Source organism: Miniopterus natalensis, chromosome 17 (genome assembly GCF_054644295.1).
Source record: "Miniopterus natalensis isolate mMinNat1 chromosome 17, mMinNat1.hap1, whole genome shotgun sequence".
Classification (NCBI taxonomy): domain Eukaryota; kingdom Metazoa; phylum Chordata; class Mammalia; order Chiroptera; family Miniopteridae; genus Miniopterus; species Miniopterus natalensis.
Window position 1 is genome coordinate 21,893,145 of NC_142097.1, and position 18,135 is coordinate 21,911,279.

Genomic DNA, 18,135 nt, shown 5'->3' on the forward strand with positions numbered 1-18,135 from the left:
GGCTACACAGTATACACCAGTAATTACAGTACCACTCAGTTGAGGACAGTGGGAAGGTGGGAGGTAAGTATAAGACTGAGTTATGTATTCATTCTAATGATTTCCCAGCACTGGGAAATCAGCTGTGAAAAAGGCTTGGACTGAAGTTTAAGGAGCTTCTAACCTAGTAAGGGGTAGGATTTTGAGCTGTGTGCTGAGGTAGTGAATTAGGGGGAGGGAGGAGCCAAAGGGATTCCAGCACGGCACAGGGTTTGGGCAGGATAAGGTGGTTGCGGATGTGGCCATGTTCCTGTTCCCCTAGCAGATCTCTAGTTTCCTTCCTGAGAACCTGCTTCGTGGGGAAAACATGCATTGTCAAGACTTGGCACTCCTCTTCCTCTCATCCATAGAAGACCTTTCTTTTCTGCTCAAAACTGTTCCTTCTCTCTCACGTTTGCATCTTACATGCCCAGTGCACGCTTCCATTCGGTCTGTCAGCAGTACCTATTATATGTTGGGCTCTCGGCTAGGCCCCAGGCTGCAGGAAGGAACCTTGCTCACCAGAGTTTCATGGACACGATCCAGTGAGCAGGCCATGACTAAACCGTGTGTTAACCCCGGGGTGCCAGCCTGAAGACCTGGGGGAGTCTAGAGGCCATGACCCCACTAGAATCAATTCTTGATGACTGGGCAAGAACTCTTGTCACCAGAAAGAGTGAAGGGGCCTGCCTTCAACTAAACAGCTGGTAATCACACAGCAATACCCCATTTCCCTTCTCCTTCGACTAAGATACATTCACCACCCCTTCCCCAGCCCTGGCTGCCCTGCTGTGACCACATTAAGACTTGGCCTGAGATGGAGGAAGAGTAAGGAAGCTGCTGCACCCATATGACTGACTGAAGCTGCCCAAGGCCCGAAAAGGAGGAAGTGGATAGGTGCCTTATCCAAAAGGATACAGCAGCCCAGGTCTTATCAGGAGGCAGCAGCTTCCTTACTCCTTCCCCCACCCGTGACCAAGTCACAGTGTGCCACAGTACTGCAGGCAGCTGTGTGGGAGGAAGAGGAGCCATAGAACTGTGGGCTAGAGCTGTATACAGACCAGTTCATGGTTTTACTATCCCAAGCAGCAAGCAGTGATGGCTTAGACCAGGCAGGGGTGGGGAACATCCGGCCTGCCAAATCATTTGGTCTGGCGCTGCCAAGGCCTCACCAAAGAGCAGCAGTTCCAGCCATCACATTAGGGGTGAGTTAATTAAATGTTTGCCCAAATATAGCAGGCTAATTTTTTTTAATATGTCTATTGATTTCAGAGAGAGGAAGGAAGAAGAGGAGAGAGAGGTAGAAACATCAATGGTGAGAAAGTCATTGGCTGCCTCCTCCCCTACTGGGGGTCAAGCCCACAACCAGGGCATGCGGCCTGACTGGGAATCTAACCGCGATCTCCTAGGTCAATGCTCAACTGCTGAGCCACGCCAGCTGGGCAGCAGGCTAATTTTTAAGTTGATAATTTAGTATGGCCTGTGAATGATGTTATAAATATCCAAATGGCCCTTGGCAGAAAAATGGTTCCCCAACCCTGGCTTAGACTAGCATGGTGGTAGTAGAAATAGCATGAAGATTCAAGGGACATAGTTTAGAGGCAGCAACAACGGGACTTGGTGATAAACTACTCTCAGGAAAAGGGAGGAGTCTTGGCTTTTAGCCATCAGCATCTACCCCCAGAGTGGCCTCACCCCCTTCCCTTCCTGGCAATCCTAGAAACCATATGGGTCCAGGGCCTAAAGCCTTTTGCTCTACCTACTGCTCAGTAAGTGGATTCAGGTTTGATAAGAGAAGACTTCCTGTGGTGGAAGCTGAAAGGAAGAGGAAGAAGTTAGCCCATTCCTGCCAAGAAGGCTGTGGGAGAAGGAAGATGGCCAGAGCTTTGTGTCCACTTCATGCCCTCTGGCTTCTGGAGTGGGTGCAGATGCTCTTGGGACCCGGTGCTGCTCCTCCAGCCTGGGCCTTGAACCTGGACCCAGTGCAGTTCACCTTCTACACGGGCCCCAATGACAGCTACTTTGGGTTTTCATTGGACTTCTACAAGGACAACCGCGGCAGGTAAGCCATAGGGGAAGTTTGGGTGTTGCGAGAAAGAAGGATTCCCCCACCATCACTGCTTCTGTGGGCCTCGAGTTCCCTATTTGTGATAGAGGTTGAGCAAAGTGACTTCTAGGGTCTCTTTGGGCTGAGTTCTTGTTAGGAATACTGGGGAGGAACCTGCTCTGCTAAGGGTATCCAGAGGGGCACCAATGGGGAGTTGGGCACTGAAACTACCCCAAAAACAAAGGCAAAAAAGTTGATGCCTTATTTTTTCCTCCATGGGTCAGTTGTATGACCCACTCCACTCTCATCCCCTCAAAATACAGAGAGGAGCGCACATGTCTTAAATTGACTTGCAAAACTGTAAAATTGTCTACCCACCTTGCTTTTCTATTCCATTCCCCTCACCCCCATAAAAATTATAGATATTTAAAAAGAAGCAATAGAGCATTAGTGCTTAGGATTCATCAGGCTGTGAGATCTGATTGCTAATATTAGAGTCTTAGTTCCTCCTTTTTATAGTAACTACCCTGAGCTAATTATTTATTGTGGTGGACACTGTGCTACCCAGTTTTGGGGAGTGGCAATGGTAGCATTCAAGCACCAGCTCCTTGGTGAATTTCCTCTACTGAAGAGAGCCATCTCCCCCAAAGTCAAGTCCCCTTCCCATTGTGACCTACAACTGATGACTGATCAATGAGGAATATGGAGAGCGGAGAGCGGTGTAAGGGTCTGACCCTTTCACCTCCACTCAGAAGAGTTCTGAAAGGTCCTCCTAGTACCAAGGTGTTTGAGTGGCCCATGGTTGTCACTGGGCTTGAATCTCAACTTGACTCCTTCCTCTAGCCACTCTTGCTTCTTTCCTCTCCTTTCCACAGATATCGATCTCATGGGCACAGTATACTTAATATCCCACATGCTAAATATATATATCTGGCATTTTTTGAGCACTTGTTATGAGTTATTCGGCTGGTACCATGCTGAATGTTCCTCATACATTTACTTCGTTTACTTATCCCGACAGCATTGATTGGTTGGTATTGTCCCCTTTACATATGGCAGAGCTGTGGTTTGAACCTAAATCTACTAGGGTCCTCAACAATATCAGCACCCTACCCCCACTTTAGAGGTGCCTGCCAGCTTCCCTAATTCTTCATTAAAACTAGCTCTCAAGAAAGTATCTGGTAACTGTTTACGATTCTAGGGCTCATGTAAACCCCTAGCTTTTTTTGGAGGGGGCCAGGGAATGGGGAGTGTAGACGGGTACAGAACGTAGGATGTCTTTTTCAGCAATGATATCAAACCCCTAGTATTCTATCAAGCCAGAGGGTTATAGTTCCAGCTTTCCCCTTAACTCGCTGGGTTGGGGGGGGAGGGATGTAATTTACCCTCTCTGGGAGTCGATTTCATGGGCCATAAAATGAAAATGGTAAGTCTCTTTAAGAAAGTGTGATCCAGTGTCCCCCAAGGCACACCGCCCTTCGGGGTAGTGCTTGGGGCGCGGGCACCGGGGCATGGAGTGCCCCGGAATCCGCGCCGTGCTCACGCAGCTTTCCTACGCAGCGTGGCCATCGCGGTGGGCGCCCCGCGGACCATGGGTCGCGACCAAGATGAGACGGGCGGCGTGTTCCTGTGCCCCTGGAGGGCCGACGGCGGCGACTGCTCCCCTCTGCCCTTCAACCTTAGTGAGTCCCAGGCAAGGAGGGGGAAGGGAGGAGCTAGAGGGAGCGGGGACAGCCGGGCTTCAACGCTCAACGCCTTCTTGTGCCCTTCAGATGATGAGACCCGAGAAGTAGGCTCCCAAATTTTCCAAACCTTCAAGTCCCGGCAAGGACTAGGGGCGTCGGTCGTCAGCTGGAACAACAACATTGTGGTGGGCACCTCGGGGCGGGGCACCGGGAGTAGCCGGGGACAGGGACATGCTGGGGGAGGGGTGGAAAGCGGAGTCCCGCTTCTTCCCCATTCTCCTGTGGCCCTGCCCCAGGCCTGCGCTCCCTGGCAGCACTGGAACGTCGTAGAAAAGACGGACCAGGCTGAGAAGACGCCCGTGGGTGGCTGCTTTGTGGCTCAGCTCCAGAACGCCGGCCGCGCGGAGTTCTCGCCTTGCCGGGCCAACACCATGAGCAGGGTTTACGTGGAACAGGAATTCCGTGAGCTCCGCTCTCCATTTTGGCTCCGTCCTCTCCCGGCCGCTTAACCCAGCCCTTATTCTGAACGTGCTCCCCGCACTCAGTGCCCGCAGGCTGGCTTTGCATCCGCAGCCAACTGCCCAGCTCCTTGCAAGCCCCACCCTCTTGCTGATTCAAGGCCACGCCCCTATGTTACCCCCATGGCGCCGCCCCGCCCCAGGTTCAGTGCACGCTGCTTTTTTTTTTTATTTTTAATATGTTTTTATTGATATTTTTAGAGAGATAGGAAGGGAGATGGAGAGAGGGTAGAAACATCCATGAGAGAGAAAAACACTTACCGGCTGCCTCCTGTACGCCCCCTACTGGGGATCGAGCGGAGCTGAGCATGTGCCCTGATCGGAATCGAACTGGTGACCTCTTCGTGCACCGGGCGATGCTCATTCCACAGAGCTACGCAGTGGGGCACGCTTCCTTTTTATTATTATTATTTTATTATTGATTGATTTTAAAGAGAGAGAAGGGAAAGAAACATGGACTTGTTCCACTTATTTATGCATTCATCTGTTGATTCTTGTGTGTGCCCCGTCGGGGGGATCCAACCGGAACCCTCGGCGTGTGGGAACAATGCCCTAAGCAGCCGGGCTACCCCACTCAGGCCAGTGCAGCCTCGGGATCCTTGGCTGACCCTCCTCCTTGCCTCCTCTAGGGACAGACAAGCGCTACTGCGAGGCGGGCTTCAGCACCGCGGTCACTCAGGCAAGTCGCCAGCCTACATGTCGCGAGGGCGGCTCCCAAACAGGGCCCCCTCTCATCTCCAGGGTTTCCTTTTCAGGCTGGAGAGCTGGTGCTTGGGGCCCCTGGCGGCCATTTTTTCGTAGGTACGCGCCCATCGGTACACCTCCCTGCTCTCCCGGCCTGGGGACGCCCCAAGAGTTCACATCCCCTGCCCCTCGCCCCTCAGGTCTCCTGGCCCGGGCTCCAATAGCAGATATCGTCTCGAATTACCGCCCGGGCACCCTCTTGTGGCACGTGAGCACCCAACGCCTTACCTTGGACCACAGCAAGCCAGAGTTCTTCGACGGCTACCAGGGTAACCCTGTCACCTCCCTTCGAGGCTCCCCAGCACTCTAAGTGTCACACCGCCCATCGCGCCCGCTGCGGGAGCGCCCCGGGCGCCTCCACCCTCTGCTCCCGCAGGTTCCCCCGCAGACCGCGCGACTCCCACAGGCTCCACCCCGCCTCTCCCGCACGTCCCGGCCTCTCGACGGCCTCCGGGCTGGCGCGCACCTAGTGCAGGGTGTAGCCGGGCGGGGTGGGCCCCCTCCTGCGCCGCGCCCCCCGCCCCTCCCGCTTGCCCTGGCAGAAAAACTCACCCGCGCTGTCTTCAGGGTATTCCGTGGCTGTTGGCGAGTTCGATGGGAATCCCAACACTACAGGCAAGAAATCCACTTAAGGGCAGGGGTTGGGGAGCCCAGCCCGGGGAGGAGCACCTCCAAGCCCCGCACTGAGATCTCCCCTGGGCGCGGAATGGTGCGCGGGCGGGAGGCAGGTGGGTTCAAAGAGCCTCATTGGCTGGGCCCGGCTCTCCCCAGAGTATGTCTTCGGTGCCCCCACTTGGAGCTGGACCCTGGGAGCCGTGAGTGCCACCTGCCCCGCCATTCGGCATCCCGAAGTCCCCGGCCCTGCGCCTAAGTCTGACCACGCCCCCTAAACCTCCGCCCTTCTCCCCGGGAGCGGGAGGCTGCCTTGGGGGACGGGAATGACGCGCTCATGAGCGTTGTCTGCACAGGTGGAAATTCTGCACTCGAACTTCCACCAGAGTCTGCACCGGCTGCATGGAGAGCAGGTGACGGCGGGTTCCTGATGCGGGTGGCCGAGGCTGGGGGATCGAGACCCTGGACTATTCCGCGGGGTGTGGGGGGCGATGTCTAAGAGAGGGGGTGGGCCTGGGGGCGCTGAGATTAAGGCGCGCCTTGTCTTCCCGCAGGTGGCTTCCTATTTCGGGCACTCGGTGGCCGTCACTGATGTCAACGGGGACGGGTGAGGAGGGGGGCGCCCCAGCTCTACCCAGCTGAGCCCCCAGTTACCAGAGTCGTGAACTGCCCACGCTCCCGGTGACCCCCGAGGGGAGCGGGCGGGCGAGGATGGGCGAGATGTGGCCCCAGCCCGACGGTCGCCCCTTAGCCAACCCCACGTAACCGCGCCTCTGGCCTGCAGGAGGCACGACCTGCTGGTGGGCGCACCTCTGTACATGGAGAGCCGCACCGACCACAAGCTGGCCGAGGTGGGGCGTGTGTACTTGTTCCTGCAGCCTCGGGGCTCCCAGGCGCTGGGCGCCCCCAGCCTCCTGCTGACTGGCACACAGCTCTATGGGCGGTTCGGCTCAGCCATCGCGCCTCTGGGCGACCTCAACCGGGATGGCTACAATGGTAAGGGAAGAGCGGAGGGTCCACAGCCTCACGACAGACGGTGGACTTGACCTGCAGGCCGCAGGAGCCACGAAGAGGCTTTAAGCAGAGAGTTAAAGGAGACTGATTAGGGTCTGTTTGCATGAGTCCAGGCAAAGGAGTGGTGGGGGGGGGGGGTGCCATTCACTGCCTGGAACTCAGGGTAGGCAGCAGGTGTGCGGAGGTGATATGGGAGGGTGTCAGCAGTCCAACTCGGGACCTGTTTGAATCTTGAAGGACTTTCCCACCTTAGGCAGAGAGGTCTGGTGGGAGATAGGGGCTGGGGGAGGGTAGGGGAGGTCCTGGGAGCCTGTGAAGTGAGGAGAGGGACAGGACAGAGCCCTGGGGAACAAGAGCACTTAGGGGACTCCCAGAGGAAGTGAGTCTGGAAAGGGGATAGAGTGTCCAGAGGGGTAGGAGAGAAAACAGGAGATCTGATGGCCCAAAACTCAAAGGAAGAGAGTCCTCGAAGCAGAAGGAAGGAGGTCAGTGGCTCCAGGTGTTTCTGAAAGGTACAGTTGGACGGGGCTGGAGAAGTATCCATGGTCTTTAACAAGGAGGTCATTGGTGACAGAGGCAAGAACTGATTCCGGGCTGGGTAGGGACAGAAGCCCCATGCCATGGGGAGAGATAGGAATGGAAATGAAGAATAGGAGCCCTGACTGGTTTGGCTCAGTGGTTAGAGCACCGGCCCACAGACTGAAGGGCCCTGGGTTCGATTCTGGCCAAGGGCACGTACCTCAGTTGCAGGCTCGATCCCAGGCCCCAGTCGGGGCAGGAACCACGTGCAGGAGGCAACCAATTCATGTGCCTCTCTCACATCAATGTTTCCCTCTCACCAACCCCCCTCCACTCTCTCTGAAAAGCAATGGAAAAAATATCCTCAGGTGAGGATTTAAAAAAAAGAAAAGAACTGGAGGCAGCCAGTGCAGACAGCCCTTTCAAGCGGTTTGTGAAAGAGAAAAGATGATTACTGAAAGGAGGTGCAGGTCAAGGGCGGGCTATTTTAATTTCAAAGAATATGGAGGAGGTTGAATGTAAAGGAAAATGATCTTGTGGGGAGTAGGGGGTGGAGGAGTGAGCTGGAGGAGGGTCCCTTCAGTGACTGGAGGGATGGGGGTTGGGATGCTAAGCCCAGGAGCGAGGTAAAGGAGGGACACCTGTTCCAAGGTCAGATGGCGAAGGGGGGAAAAGTGCCCAACAATTGGGCTGCTTTTCTCTGTGAAGGAAGTGGGGAGCTGGGAGCTTGACAGAATAGAGAATGTTTGAAATAGGTGCTGAGCAAACTGGGAGAGGGAGCTGAGCAGACCTCCACCAGACTACCAGGCAGTCCCTAGTGAAGGCTGGAGATCAGGAATTCATGATGCCCTCTCTGGTGGACGTCTGACCAGGCTTGCCCAAAACTGGCAGTGGGGGAAGATGGCTGAGGATATGGCAAGGGTGATCGACTGGTCAGGAAGTAAGTGAAGAGATGTGGAAGCCAAAGATCAGGAGAGAGTGGACGCCCAGCGCCTGGGGACACAACTGTGGTCAGAGAGGTTGATTTGGGTAAATTCTGGGTAACTTGATCAGAAAAATCAATAAAGATTTCTAAAAGAAAAAAACTGCACAGAAGACAAAGACAGTTACAATATATAGACCAAAGATCTTGATTCCTATCACATGCAGAAAACTTACAAATTAATAAGATAATGATGAGTAACAAATAAATTTTCAAGAGTGATCTTAAAAGTTATTAGTGATGCCCTGGCCGGTGTGGCTCAGTTGGCTGGAGCGTCTTGTGCACCAAAGGTCACAGTTCAATTTGATTCCCAATCAGGACACATAGCTAGGTTACAGTTTCTATGCCTGGTCAGGGCGCATACGGAGGCAACCACATTAATGTTTCGTGCTCTCTCTTTCCCTTCCTCCTTCCCTAAAATCAATTAAAAAAATTTTTTTAAGTTACTAGTGATGACAAACCCACGGTGTGGCTCTGGGTATGCATGACATAAGTGGAATGGGGTGAAGGTCCCTGGGGAAGAGGGGGTCAGTATTTAATGGGTCTTGGTTACTGAATCTTCTGGGACTCAGTTTTCTCATCTAAAATTGGACTAATGATGCCTGATTTTCAGGATTAAATGAAATCGTGTCAATATATTTTTCTCAATAGATAGTGAGGGCTGTTACTGTTTTTATAGTAATCTTACTCAATGGGTTTCTCTCTACCCAACTGTAAACTCCTGGAAGGCAGGACAACTGCCTCCTTGACCCAGACCTTTGCTCCGTCTCCTGGTCCCCTGGGGTCTGCCCAGAGTAGGAGCTCCTGAAAGTTTTATAGGGCCACTTGGAGACATTGGAAAACAAATTGCCACTCTCTTTCTGTTGTTCCTTCCAGATGTTGCAGTGGCTGCCCCCTATGGGGGTCCCAGTGGTCGGGGCCAAGTACAGGTGTTCCTGGGTCAGAGTGAGGGGCTTAGCTCACGCCCCTCCCAGGTCCTGGACAGCCCCTTCCCCACAGGCTCTGGCTTCGGCTTCTCCCTTCGAGGTGCCACAGACATCGATGACAATGGATACCCAGGTGCCCTGGACTGCCTCCAACTAAACAAGAAAGCCCTTGAGCATTAGCCGGAGATACTGAGAGACAGGGCCAGGGGCCCATGCCTGACCTGGTGCCCCACTGAGAGCTCTGACTTGCCTGTGGGGCTGAGATGCCTGGGAGGGCCAGGTCAAACCTCCAGTGGGGGAAGTGGTTTGGGAAACCTCTGGGAAGATGAAGACTTCATGCCCTCTCTAATTACCAATTCTGACCCCCTCCCAATATCTACAGACCTATTGGTGGGAGCATACGGGGCTGACAAGGTGGCTGTGTACAGGTGAGCACTGGCTCGGGGGGGGGGGGGGAGGCCAGGAGGGACCACAATGGCAAGCCTCCCCAATCCCACCAGAGCTCAGCCGGTGGTGATAGTCACGGTCCAGCTGCTGGCACAAGATTCTCTGAATCCTGCTGTGATGGATTGTGTCCTGCCCCAGACCAAGAAAGCAGTGAGCTGGTGAGGAGACGGAGGCCATGGGCCAGGCAGGATCTGGGACTTCAGGGGCCTTAACCCCTGAACCCCACTCACATCTTTGCAGCTTTGACATCCAGATATGTGTAGGAGCCACTGGACACAATGTTCCTCAGAAGTTGCGTGAGTGGCATGATTGGCACAGGAGGAAGGTGGGGCTGAGCTCCCCTGGAGGTTGGCCAGGGAGACCCTGACCTTCCCTGCTTGCCTTGTCAGGCCTAAATGCTGAGCTGCAACTGGACCGGCAGAAGCCCCGCCAGGGCCGGAGGGTGCTACTGCTAGATTCTCAACAGGCGGGCACCATCCTGGACCTAGACCTGAGCGGGGGGAAGAGACCCATCTGCCCATCTGTCAAGGCCTTCCTCCGCGTACGCCTAGGCTGGGGCTGGGTGTGCAAGCCGGTTCATCCAGCCCTGGAGTGTGGGCTGGGCGCTGTGGATCCGGGGCTGGTAAGGTGCCCGGTAGCAAGATAGCCTGATTCTTGTCCCCTCCCTAGGATGAGGCCGAATTCCGGGACAAGCTGAGCCCCATCGTGCTCAGCGTCAATGTGACCCTGCAGCCTGAGAACGATGGACTGGCCCCTGCTCTTGTGCTGCATGGAGACACCCATGTCCAGAAGCAGGTGAGGGTGAGGGCAGGCAAGGGAGGGCCTGGAAGGGCCCCTGCCAGAAAGTCAGGGTTAGGATTAGTGTCCAAGTTGTAATGTGAGCCCCAAAACCTTGATGTCACCTCTAATCGCTAATGTCACTCTAAACCCTAATGAAAACCCCAAAACCTCAGTGTCCTCTAAACCCCAAGTGTTGATGTCACCTCTAAACTCTGATATAAACCCATACACCCTGATGTTACCACCTAAACCATGACATTGTCCCAAACCCTGCTGCAAGCCCCAAAGCCCTGATGTCATCTCCACACTCCTTTCATTCTCAGATCTTCTAATTCCCTAACGTCACCTGCCCCCAACTTACCCCCATACCCTAATGTGCCCCCTGTAGACCCGCATCATCCTGGACTGTGGGGAAGATGGTGTGTGTGTGCCCCAGCTGCAGCTCACTGCCGACGTGTGAGACCTCCCACTGCACCCTCCCCGGGCCCATTCGCCCCGATGACACCTCCTCCCCACCTGGGGCGTCATGCACAAATACGCTGCCCTTAACCCCTCTCTTCCTCCCAGACTCTGGGCCTGGACCCGACCTCTTACTCTTTTCTCCCCATAGGATGGGCGCCCCGCTCCTAATTGGAGCTGATAATGTCCTGGAGCTAAAGATGGACGCAGCCAACGAAGGGGAGGGGGCTTATGAGGCTGAACTGGCAGTGCACCTGCCCCCAGGTGCCCACTACATGCGGGCCCTCAGCAACATCGAGGTGAGCCCCCCCCGGAGGGGCATTACTGGGGACCTGAGAGGTGTAGGAGCCTTTTCCCACCCTGAGAACCCCCACTTCTCTTATGCTTTGCTGTGAGAGCTGTATTTTTTATTTTTTTTTAATTTGCAAGAGGAGTACTTGCTAATGGCCCAAAACTCAAGAACTTTATTATAAAATCCAAGTCAAAAATGGCTCAGGAAGCCCTGGCCAGTGTAGTTCAGCTGGTTGGAGCGTCCTCCTATACACTGAAAGGTTGTGGGTTCAATTCCAGGTCAGGGCACATGCCTAGGTTGAGGCTTGGTCCCAGGTCGGGACATGTACCAGAGGCAACACAACAAATTGATGTCTCCCTCTCTCTCTTTCTCTCCCCTACCTCCCCCACCCCTCCCACCCCCGTTTCTAAAAGCAATAAGCATGTCCTTTAGTGAGGATTTAAAAAAATGGCTCAGGAACTAAATGTTAACAGGAACCACTGTTAGCATTTGGTGGATTTCCTAAAAGTCTTTTCTCAGCCTTGACAGAAACATTATCTATCTATCTATCTATCTATCTATCTATCTATCTATCTATCTATCTATCATCTATCTATCTAATCTATCATCTCTTTATTTTAGAGAGAGAGAGAAAGGGAGAGAGAGAAGAGCATAGATTTGGTGTCCCACTTATTGATGCATTCACTGGTTGCTTCTTGTATGTGCCCTGCCCAGGGATCAAACCCACAACCTTGACATAGTGGGATGATGCTCCAACCAACTGAGCTACCCGGCCAGGGCCACATATTTGTTGTTGTTGTTGATGTACTTTATAACAATGGGATCGTAGCCTATGTAATGTTTTGTGTTTTTACTTTAAAAAGTCATAAAAACTCATAAAGTGCTAGAGTAATACACAAAGTAGAATGTAACAGTCCCTTGTGTTCCCACCCCAAGAAACCCTCCTCCCACCTGACACAGAAGTCTTTTCCAGACTTTCCAAGGAGGTTAAATATATACGGGCTGCTCTGTAACCATCTTCTTTTTTGAACCCACCTCCTGAAAGGGCTTTGAGAGGCTTATCTGTACCCAGAAGAAGGAGAATGAGACCAAGTTGGTGCTGTGTGAGCTGGGCAACCCCATGAAGAGGAATGCCCGGGTGAGGCCATTGAGTCCTGGGTGCTGGGTCTCCTCCACCAGGGCCTCGGAGACAGCTGGGTTTCAGTGGCTGGGTTTGGAGTCAGACAGCCCTGGGCTGGAACCCTGGTCCTCACATTCCCTAGCTGTGTGCTCTTGGATGAGTGACTGTCCCTCTCTGAGTGGGCTTCTGAGTAAAATAGAGATAATAATGGTGACCTTGGAAGATGAGGACTGGAGGCCACATTCAATGTTCAGAGTGGGTCCTTGGGCAGTGACTTTGGCCCTCCTGGTCTTTCAGATAGGAATCACCATGTTGGTGAGTGTGGAGAACCTGGAAGAGGCTGGGGAGCATGTGTCCTTCCAGCTGCAGATCAGGAGGTACTGGACTGGGGAGCACCGATGCGGGGACACTCAGGTGTCCTCCATACAGGAGGATCTTCTGGGGTGCCCACTCTTCAGACTTTCCTGTTCCCTTTCTTCCTCAGAGACTTGTTTCTAAGTCTTGGAACCCAAAAAGAAGTTCTTTCCTAGGTCAAAGTTTTATGTGACACACTGTTTGTGGAGTTAGCTCTTTCTGAGCTCTCTGAAACTGCAGGGGCTCCGCCTCCAGAGAGTCCTGCTGTTCACTGGGTAGGTGTCCCTGACCTGTTTCTCCTCCCCCTTCCTCTCCAGCAAGAACAGCCAGAATCCAAACAGTGAGACTGTGCAGCTGATGGTGCCAGTTCGGGCTCAGGCCCATGTGGAGCTTCGAGGGTAAGAGGCTGGGGATGGTTAAGGGAGATGGCAGGCAGAGGCCTAAGGTTCAAAGGGTCCTGGGGAACTCCCACAGGCAAGTCAGGGGATCAAGGTTACTTTGGGGGCTCGGGCCCCTGCAGGAGCTCCTTTCCAGCTTTCCTGGTGATGGCGGCAGAAGAAAGCAACAGGGAAAACATCTCAGACATCTGGGGCCCCAAAGTGGAGCACACCTATGAGGTAAGGAGGAGCCTCCGGGCCCCGGGCTGGGATGGGAGGGTCCCAGGAACTACAGTCTAGGCACTGACCCACCTAATATCCTGCTGCCACCACCTCCACCAGCTCCACAACAATGGCCCCGGCACTGTAAGAGGCCTCTACCTCAGCCTCTACCTCCCTGGCCAGTCCCAGACCTCGGACCTGCTCTACATCCTGAACATACAGCTTCAGGGGGGGCTTCAGTGCTCCTCACAGCCCTCTCCCAACCCCCTCAAGGTGAGAGCCTGGGTGGAAGAAAGAACTGTGGGTGAGTCCCCACCCATCAACCAGGGCTCCTCTGGGAGGGCAGGGAGAGGGGCAGAGCTTGAGATCTGACAGCTGCTTTGCTTCCTCAGCTGGACGGGGGGCTGCCCAGCCCAAGCCCTTCCCCCATTGCCCCCGGCCATCATAAGAGGGAGCGCAGGCAGGCGTTCCTGCCAGGGTCCCTGCAGCCATCCAGGCTTCAGGATCCAGTTCTTGTGGTGAGCAGGCTCTGTGGTCTCCAAATGGGGTCTCTTCTCCCTGGAGCCGAGGGGGCAGAGGGGATAGGAGGCAGGGAGCGGGGCGGGAAGATGATGTGGGCCTCTGGTCGGCCACTTTGGTCCAAGTGAATATGAAGGATTGTGCTGGTCTCTGTCTGGGGCGGGGTGGGGAGGGGGGGCACTTACATTTTTTAAGGTTCCCAGTACCTTAAAGATAATGAATAAATGCCAGAGCAGGGCTACAAAAATTCTAGGTATTGAATACTATATGATGGCCCACTTCTTCCAGCCCTGTCCCCCTCTGGGACTGCGTGAAGCTTGAGCTTGGATCTGACGCCCTTCCTGAGGTGCTTCCAAGCTCCCTTGCTGCGCCCCCCCTTCCTGCACTCCCTCTGTGTTGGGTCCTTGGGTTGGGGGGACCGTGTGCGACGGGTCAGGAGGGGCTGGGGACTCATTACTCGTCCCCTCAGAGCTGCGACTCGGTGCCCTGTACTGTGGTGCAGTGCGAGCTGCAGGAGCTGGTGCGCGGGCAGCGGGCCATGGTCACCGTGCAGGCTTTCCTGTGGCTGCCCAGCCTCCACCAGGTGGGACCTGACGCTGGGGGCGGGGCCTTCTGGGGGCGGGGCCTTCTGGGGGCGGGGCCTGAGTGTGCTCTGGGGAGAGAGTCAAGGCCAGGTTTACTTTGTTTTCTATTGTGTTTTTTTGTTTTTTTTTTAATTAATTAATTGTTTATTTGGGGGAGATACTTTGGAGGGGACTGGATGAGGCCAGGGGCAGGGCTCTCCAGGTGGGAGTCTGGGGCTGGGACTCCTGCAACCAACAGGAATGTGTGAATGGCCTTCCCGCTCACCCCATCCAGAGGCCACTGGATCAGTTTGTGCTTCAGTCGCGCGCTTGGTTCAATGTCTCCTCCCTTCCCTACGCTGTGCCCGCCCTCAGCCTGCCCAGTGGGGAAGCTGTGGTGAGTATGAAGAATGCTGTCAAGGAGATGAGTCCTGCAGGACCCATTGGTCATCCCGTGTCCTGTTCAGCAGGATGGGGGCGGGGCCTCTCGGGGTCCGAAGGGTGAGACAGGTAATGGTTTAGCCAGGTGTCACTACCCCACAGGTTTGAGTTTTTGGGAAAGGTGGGTGTCAAGGTGACTGATGACACGCGCCGGTTTGTCCTCAGGTACAGACGCAGCTGCTCCGGGCCTTGGAGGAGAGGGACATTCCCATCTGGTGGGTGCTGGTAGGCGTGTTGGGTGGCCTGCTTTTGCTCACACTCCTGGTCCTGGCCATGTGGAAGGTGAGGCATGAAGGGAGGCTGGGGTCCCATGGTGGGCACAGACTTGGCCCTGCCGACCTTCACAGGGAGGCAGAGAGAGGTAGTGGCCCAAGTGAGTGATCCAGAGCCCATCTGATCCCCATCTCCATTATTAGATTGCCATTCTCCAGGGGACCTCTTCCAGGCACAGACCCCTGGGAGAGGTGGCACCTGGAATTCTAAGTCCTTTAGACCCATTCACCCCTGAGAAGAAGAGTCACAGGGAATGAGGCCTGCCTTCAGGAACTCCCTGGCTGCTGTGGGGGACAGCATTCACCTCCTCCCTGCTCTGTCCTTGATTCAGACCCTGCTCCTTGCTCCTCATGAGGCCCTGGTGGGTCACTCCCTCCTCTGTGCCTGAATAAGTGGGCTGGTCTCAGACTCACTCAGGTGTCCAAGCCCTGGGAAGCATGGCGGTTTTAGGGAAAACCACACATTAGACTTATAATAAATTTATATATATATATAGTCATGCACTTGAGTCATATAGAGACATATCATCAGTATTTAAGAAAATTTCAGAGCCCTAGCTGGTTTTGCTCAGTGGTTAGAGCCTCAATCCTTGGACTAAAGGGTTCCTGGTTCGATTCCAGTCAAAGGCACGTACCTCGGTTGCAGGCTCGATCCCTGCTTGCATTCGGAGGAAACCAATCCATGTGTCTCTCTCTCTTTTCCACTCTCTCTGAAAAGCAATGGGAAAAATATCCTTGGGTGAGGCTTAGAAAAAACAAAAGAAAAGAAAAATTTAGGGAAGAAAAAGCAAAACATTTTTTTAAATTGTTACATGTCTTAGCACTAAATGGGGAAAGGCCTTCCACTGGGGTCCATGTTTTGTGCTGGCCCAGGAGAGGACCTCATGGCTGGTTTGTTTCTAGCATAATTACTTCTTCCAATGCTGCTCTGGAGCCTAAAGGTCATCTTTATAACCTGTCCCTGACCCCTGTGCACCCCCAGGTCGGCTTCTTCAGGCGGAATCGGCCACCCCTGGAAGAAGACGAGGAGGAGTGACAGTGCAGTCTGTGCTCTGTCCTAGCAGGCAGGCTGCATGTGATGCCTGCTCTGCCCCTTCTTCCCTGAGTGCCCCCCAACTCTGGTCACCCACAGGTTGGAGCTGTTCCATGGAGGTCTCCTGATGTCCTCCCCCTCCCATCAGAGCTGGACCACCCCCTTTCCTGCTGCCAAATAAAGAGGCTGAACCCCAACCCCCAATGTGCTGCTTCCTCTTGGAGTCAGGGGAGGAGAGGGGGACCGAGATGATATTTGGAGTAGGGATCTGAGGCTGGTAGAAATGTGAGCAGACAGCATTTCTGCCAGGGAAAAGGTTGCAAATTACTGTCTTTGGGGAGCATCAGGGAGTAGAAAGTGGGGGTGAAATAAGGGAGGAAGGGTGGCAGAGCCTCCAGGTGAGACTGGAGGGGGTGGAGGTTTTGGAGGGTGGCCAGGAGGATGGCAAAGAAGGCAGGCAGGCAGAGTCCCTGGTGGACAACTTTAAACATTTTTAAAATGATTTTGAAGAGATTAAACATCAAGAAAAAAACATGTTCTCCCCACTCCCACAAAAAGCAAAAAGGCCTTGCCTGGCCGGGTGTGGCTCAGCGGTTGAGCATCGACCTAGGATCCAGGAGTTCGGGGTTCGATTCCTAGTCAGGGCACATGCCCGGGTTGAAGACTAGGCAGCCGATCAATGACTCTCTCATCATTGATGTTTCTATCTCTCTCTCCCCCTCCTTTCCTCTCTCTGAAATCAATAAAGATATGTTTTAAAAAAAAGCAAAAAGGCCTTTAGAGCTGTGTTCAGAGTGAGGAGGGGCAGAGGGAGGCTGACTAAGCCCTCATCCTGAGGAAGGCAGTGTCAGCAAAGTGTGACTGTTCCTTCTACCCTTCTTCCACACCAAAGAGAAGGGTCTTCAGGTAGGAAAGAGGGCACCAGGCAGGAAGCTCCCAGGAGGGCTAGGAGTAGGAGACAGTTCTCCCCTCACTGAGATTGGAGTCAGGAGATAGTGGTTGGGGGTCCACCTGGAGTCCTGAGAGATTTGTTGATCCACATGTTTCAATAAATATTTATTGAGCATTTACTATGTGCCTGGCACCATTCCAGAGCTGGGATAGGAAAATGAACAACAAAAAGTCCCTGCCCTCATGGAATTTACGTCCAACCAGGGGTAAAGAGTAAAAAATAAATAAAAAAATAAATGTGTAGTCAGTGGTGGTTAATGATGGGAATAAAAATAAAGACAGGGAGCTAGTGATAGAATTATGTGGGTGTTGGGAGTGGGCTGACATTTTAGAGTGGTCAGGGAAGGCCCCTCTGATGAGGTGAGCAGAGAAATGAATGAATGAACCAGGCAGCAGCAGGGAAATAAAGTGTTCTGGGCAGGAAGAGCAGCCAGTGAAAAGGCCCTGAAGTGGGAGCAGGCTTGTATTCAAGTAAAAGCAAGGAGGCCCATGGGCTGGAGGCAAGTGAGGAATCCAGGAGATGAGGTCAACAGTGGGGGCAGGCAGGCAGCACCTGTGGCCAAGGGGAGAACTTTGGACTTGATGCTAGTGTTTGGGGAAGCCATTAACGGACAGGCTTACCTCACAAGAGCTGCTACCCAAAGGGGAAAAGGTAAATTCTGAACAAAACAGAACAATCTGATGTCCATGCATGGCAAGTTCCAGAACAGGTTTCTAGTTGGGTGACTGTGAATATTCAGGGAAAGATTATGCCGTGATCCTTGAACACCAGCCAAATTCCACTCCCTCTGCCATTGCAATTGGATGGCCCCAGACAATTTATCTTGATCCAACAAAGCATTTGGCATTTGTCCTTATACACAAGACAGAAATGTGAGGTGGATGATAGAGACTTGGATTGAAAACTATTTTGATAAAGCTGAAGGATGTCTCTATGGGGATGTCCCAAAGCTCCATCCTAGCCCTGGGCTGCTTGGTGTTGCCACAAGTCCCTTCACCATGCAGATGGCTGCTGGCTGAGAGGGAGCTCCAATACAACGGGTGACTGAAGCAGATTCAGGCAGCCTTGACAGATTGTAAAGTTGGGTTGTAACCAAAGATGAAATTCACCAGGGAGGGGTGCTAAATCATGTGCTGAGTTTCCAAAAATTTGGTTACATAAGAACAGGACTGGGAAATCTGGTTAGATGGAAATTTATGAGGGAGAAGGGGAGGGAGGGGAGGGGAGGGGAGGGGAGGG

The 18,135-nt window shown here is 53.7% G+C and overlaps 1 protein-coding gene across 1 annotated transcript; it reads left to right on the forward strand.

Annotated features, from left to right (window-relative positions):
* The first annotated feature begins 1,828 nt into the window (after nucleotides 1–1,828).
* Nucleotides 1,829–16,239, forward strand: ITGA2B (integrin subunit alpha 2b). Its single transcript, XM_016202027.2, has 30 exons — nucleotides 1,829–2,080; nucleotides 3,626–3,747; nucleotides 3,838–3,935; nucleotides 4,047–4,212; nucleotides 4,898–4,947; nucleotides 5,024–5,069; nucleotides 5,153–5,281; nucleotides 5,580–5,627; nucleotides 5,784–5,827; nucleotides 5,981–6,037; nucleotides 6,179–6,231; nucleotides 6,409–6,620; nucleotides 9,016–9,198; nucleotides 9,448–9,493; nucleotides 9,566–9,670; nucleotides 9,753–9,808; nucleotides 9,902–10,053; nucleotides 10,182–10,307; nucleotides 10,681–10,748; nucleotides 10,903–11,050; nucleotides 12,089–12,181; nucleotides 12,461–12,540; nucleotides 12,835–12,915; nucleotides 13,038–13,134; nucleotides 13,237–13,389; nucleotides 13,509–13,634; nucleotides 14,105–14,218; nucleotides 14,494–14,595; nucleotides 14,805–14,921; nucleotides 15,894–16,239. Exons 1-30 carry the CDS (start codon nucleotides 1,893–1,895, stop codon nucleotides 15,945–15,947), a joined length of 3,114 nt encoding a protein of 1,037 aa, XP_016057513.2. The 5' UTR covers nucleotides 1,829–1,892; the 3' UTR covers nucleotides 15,948–16,239.
* Nucleotides 16,240–18,135: the final 1,896 nt, after the last annotated feature.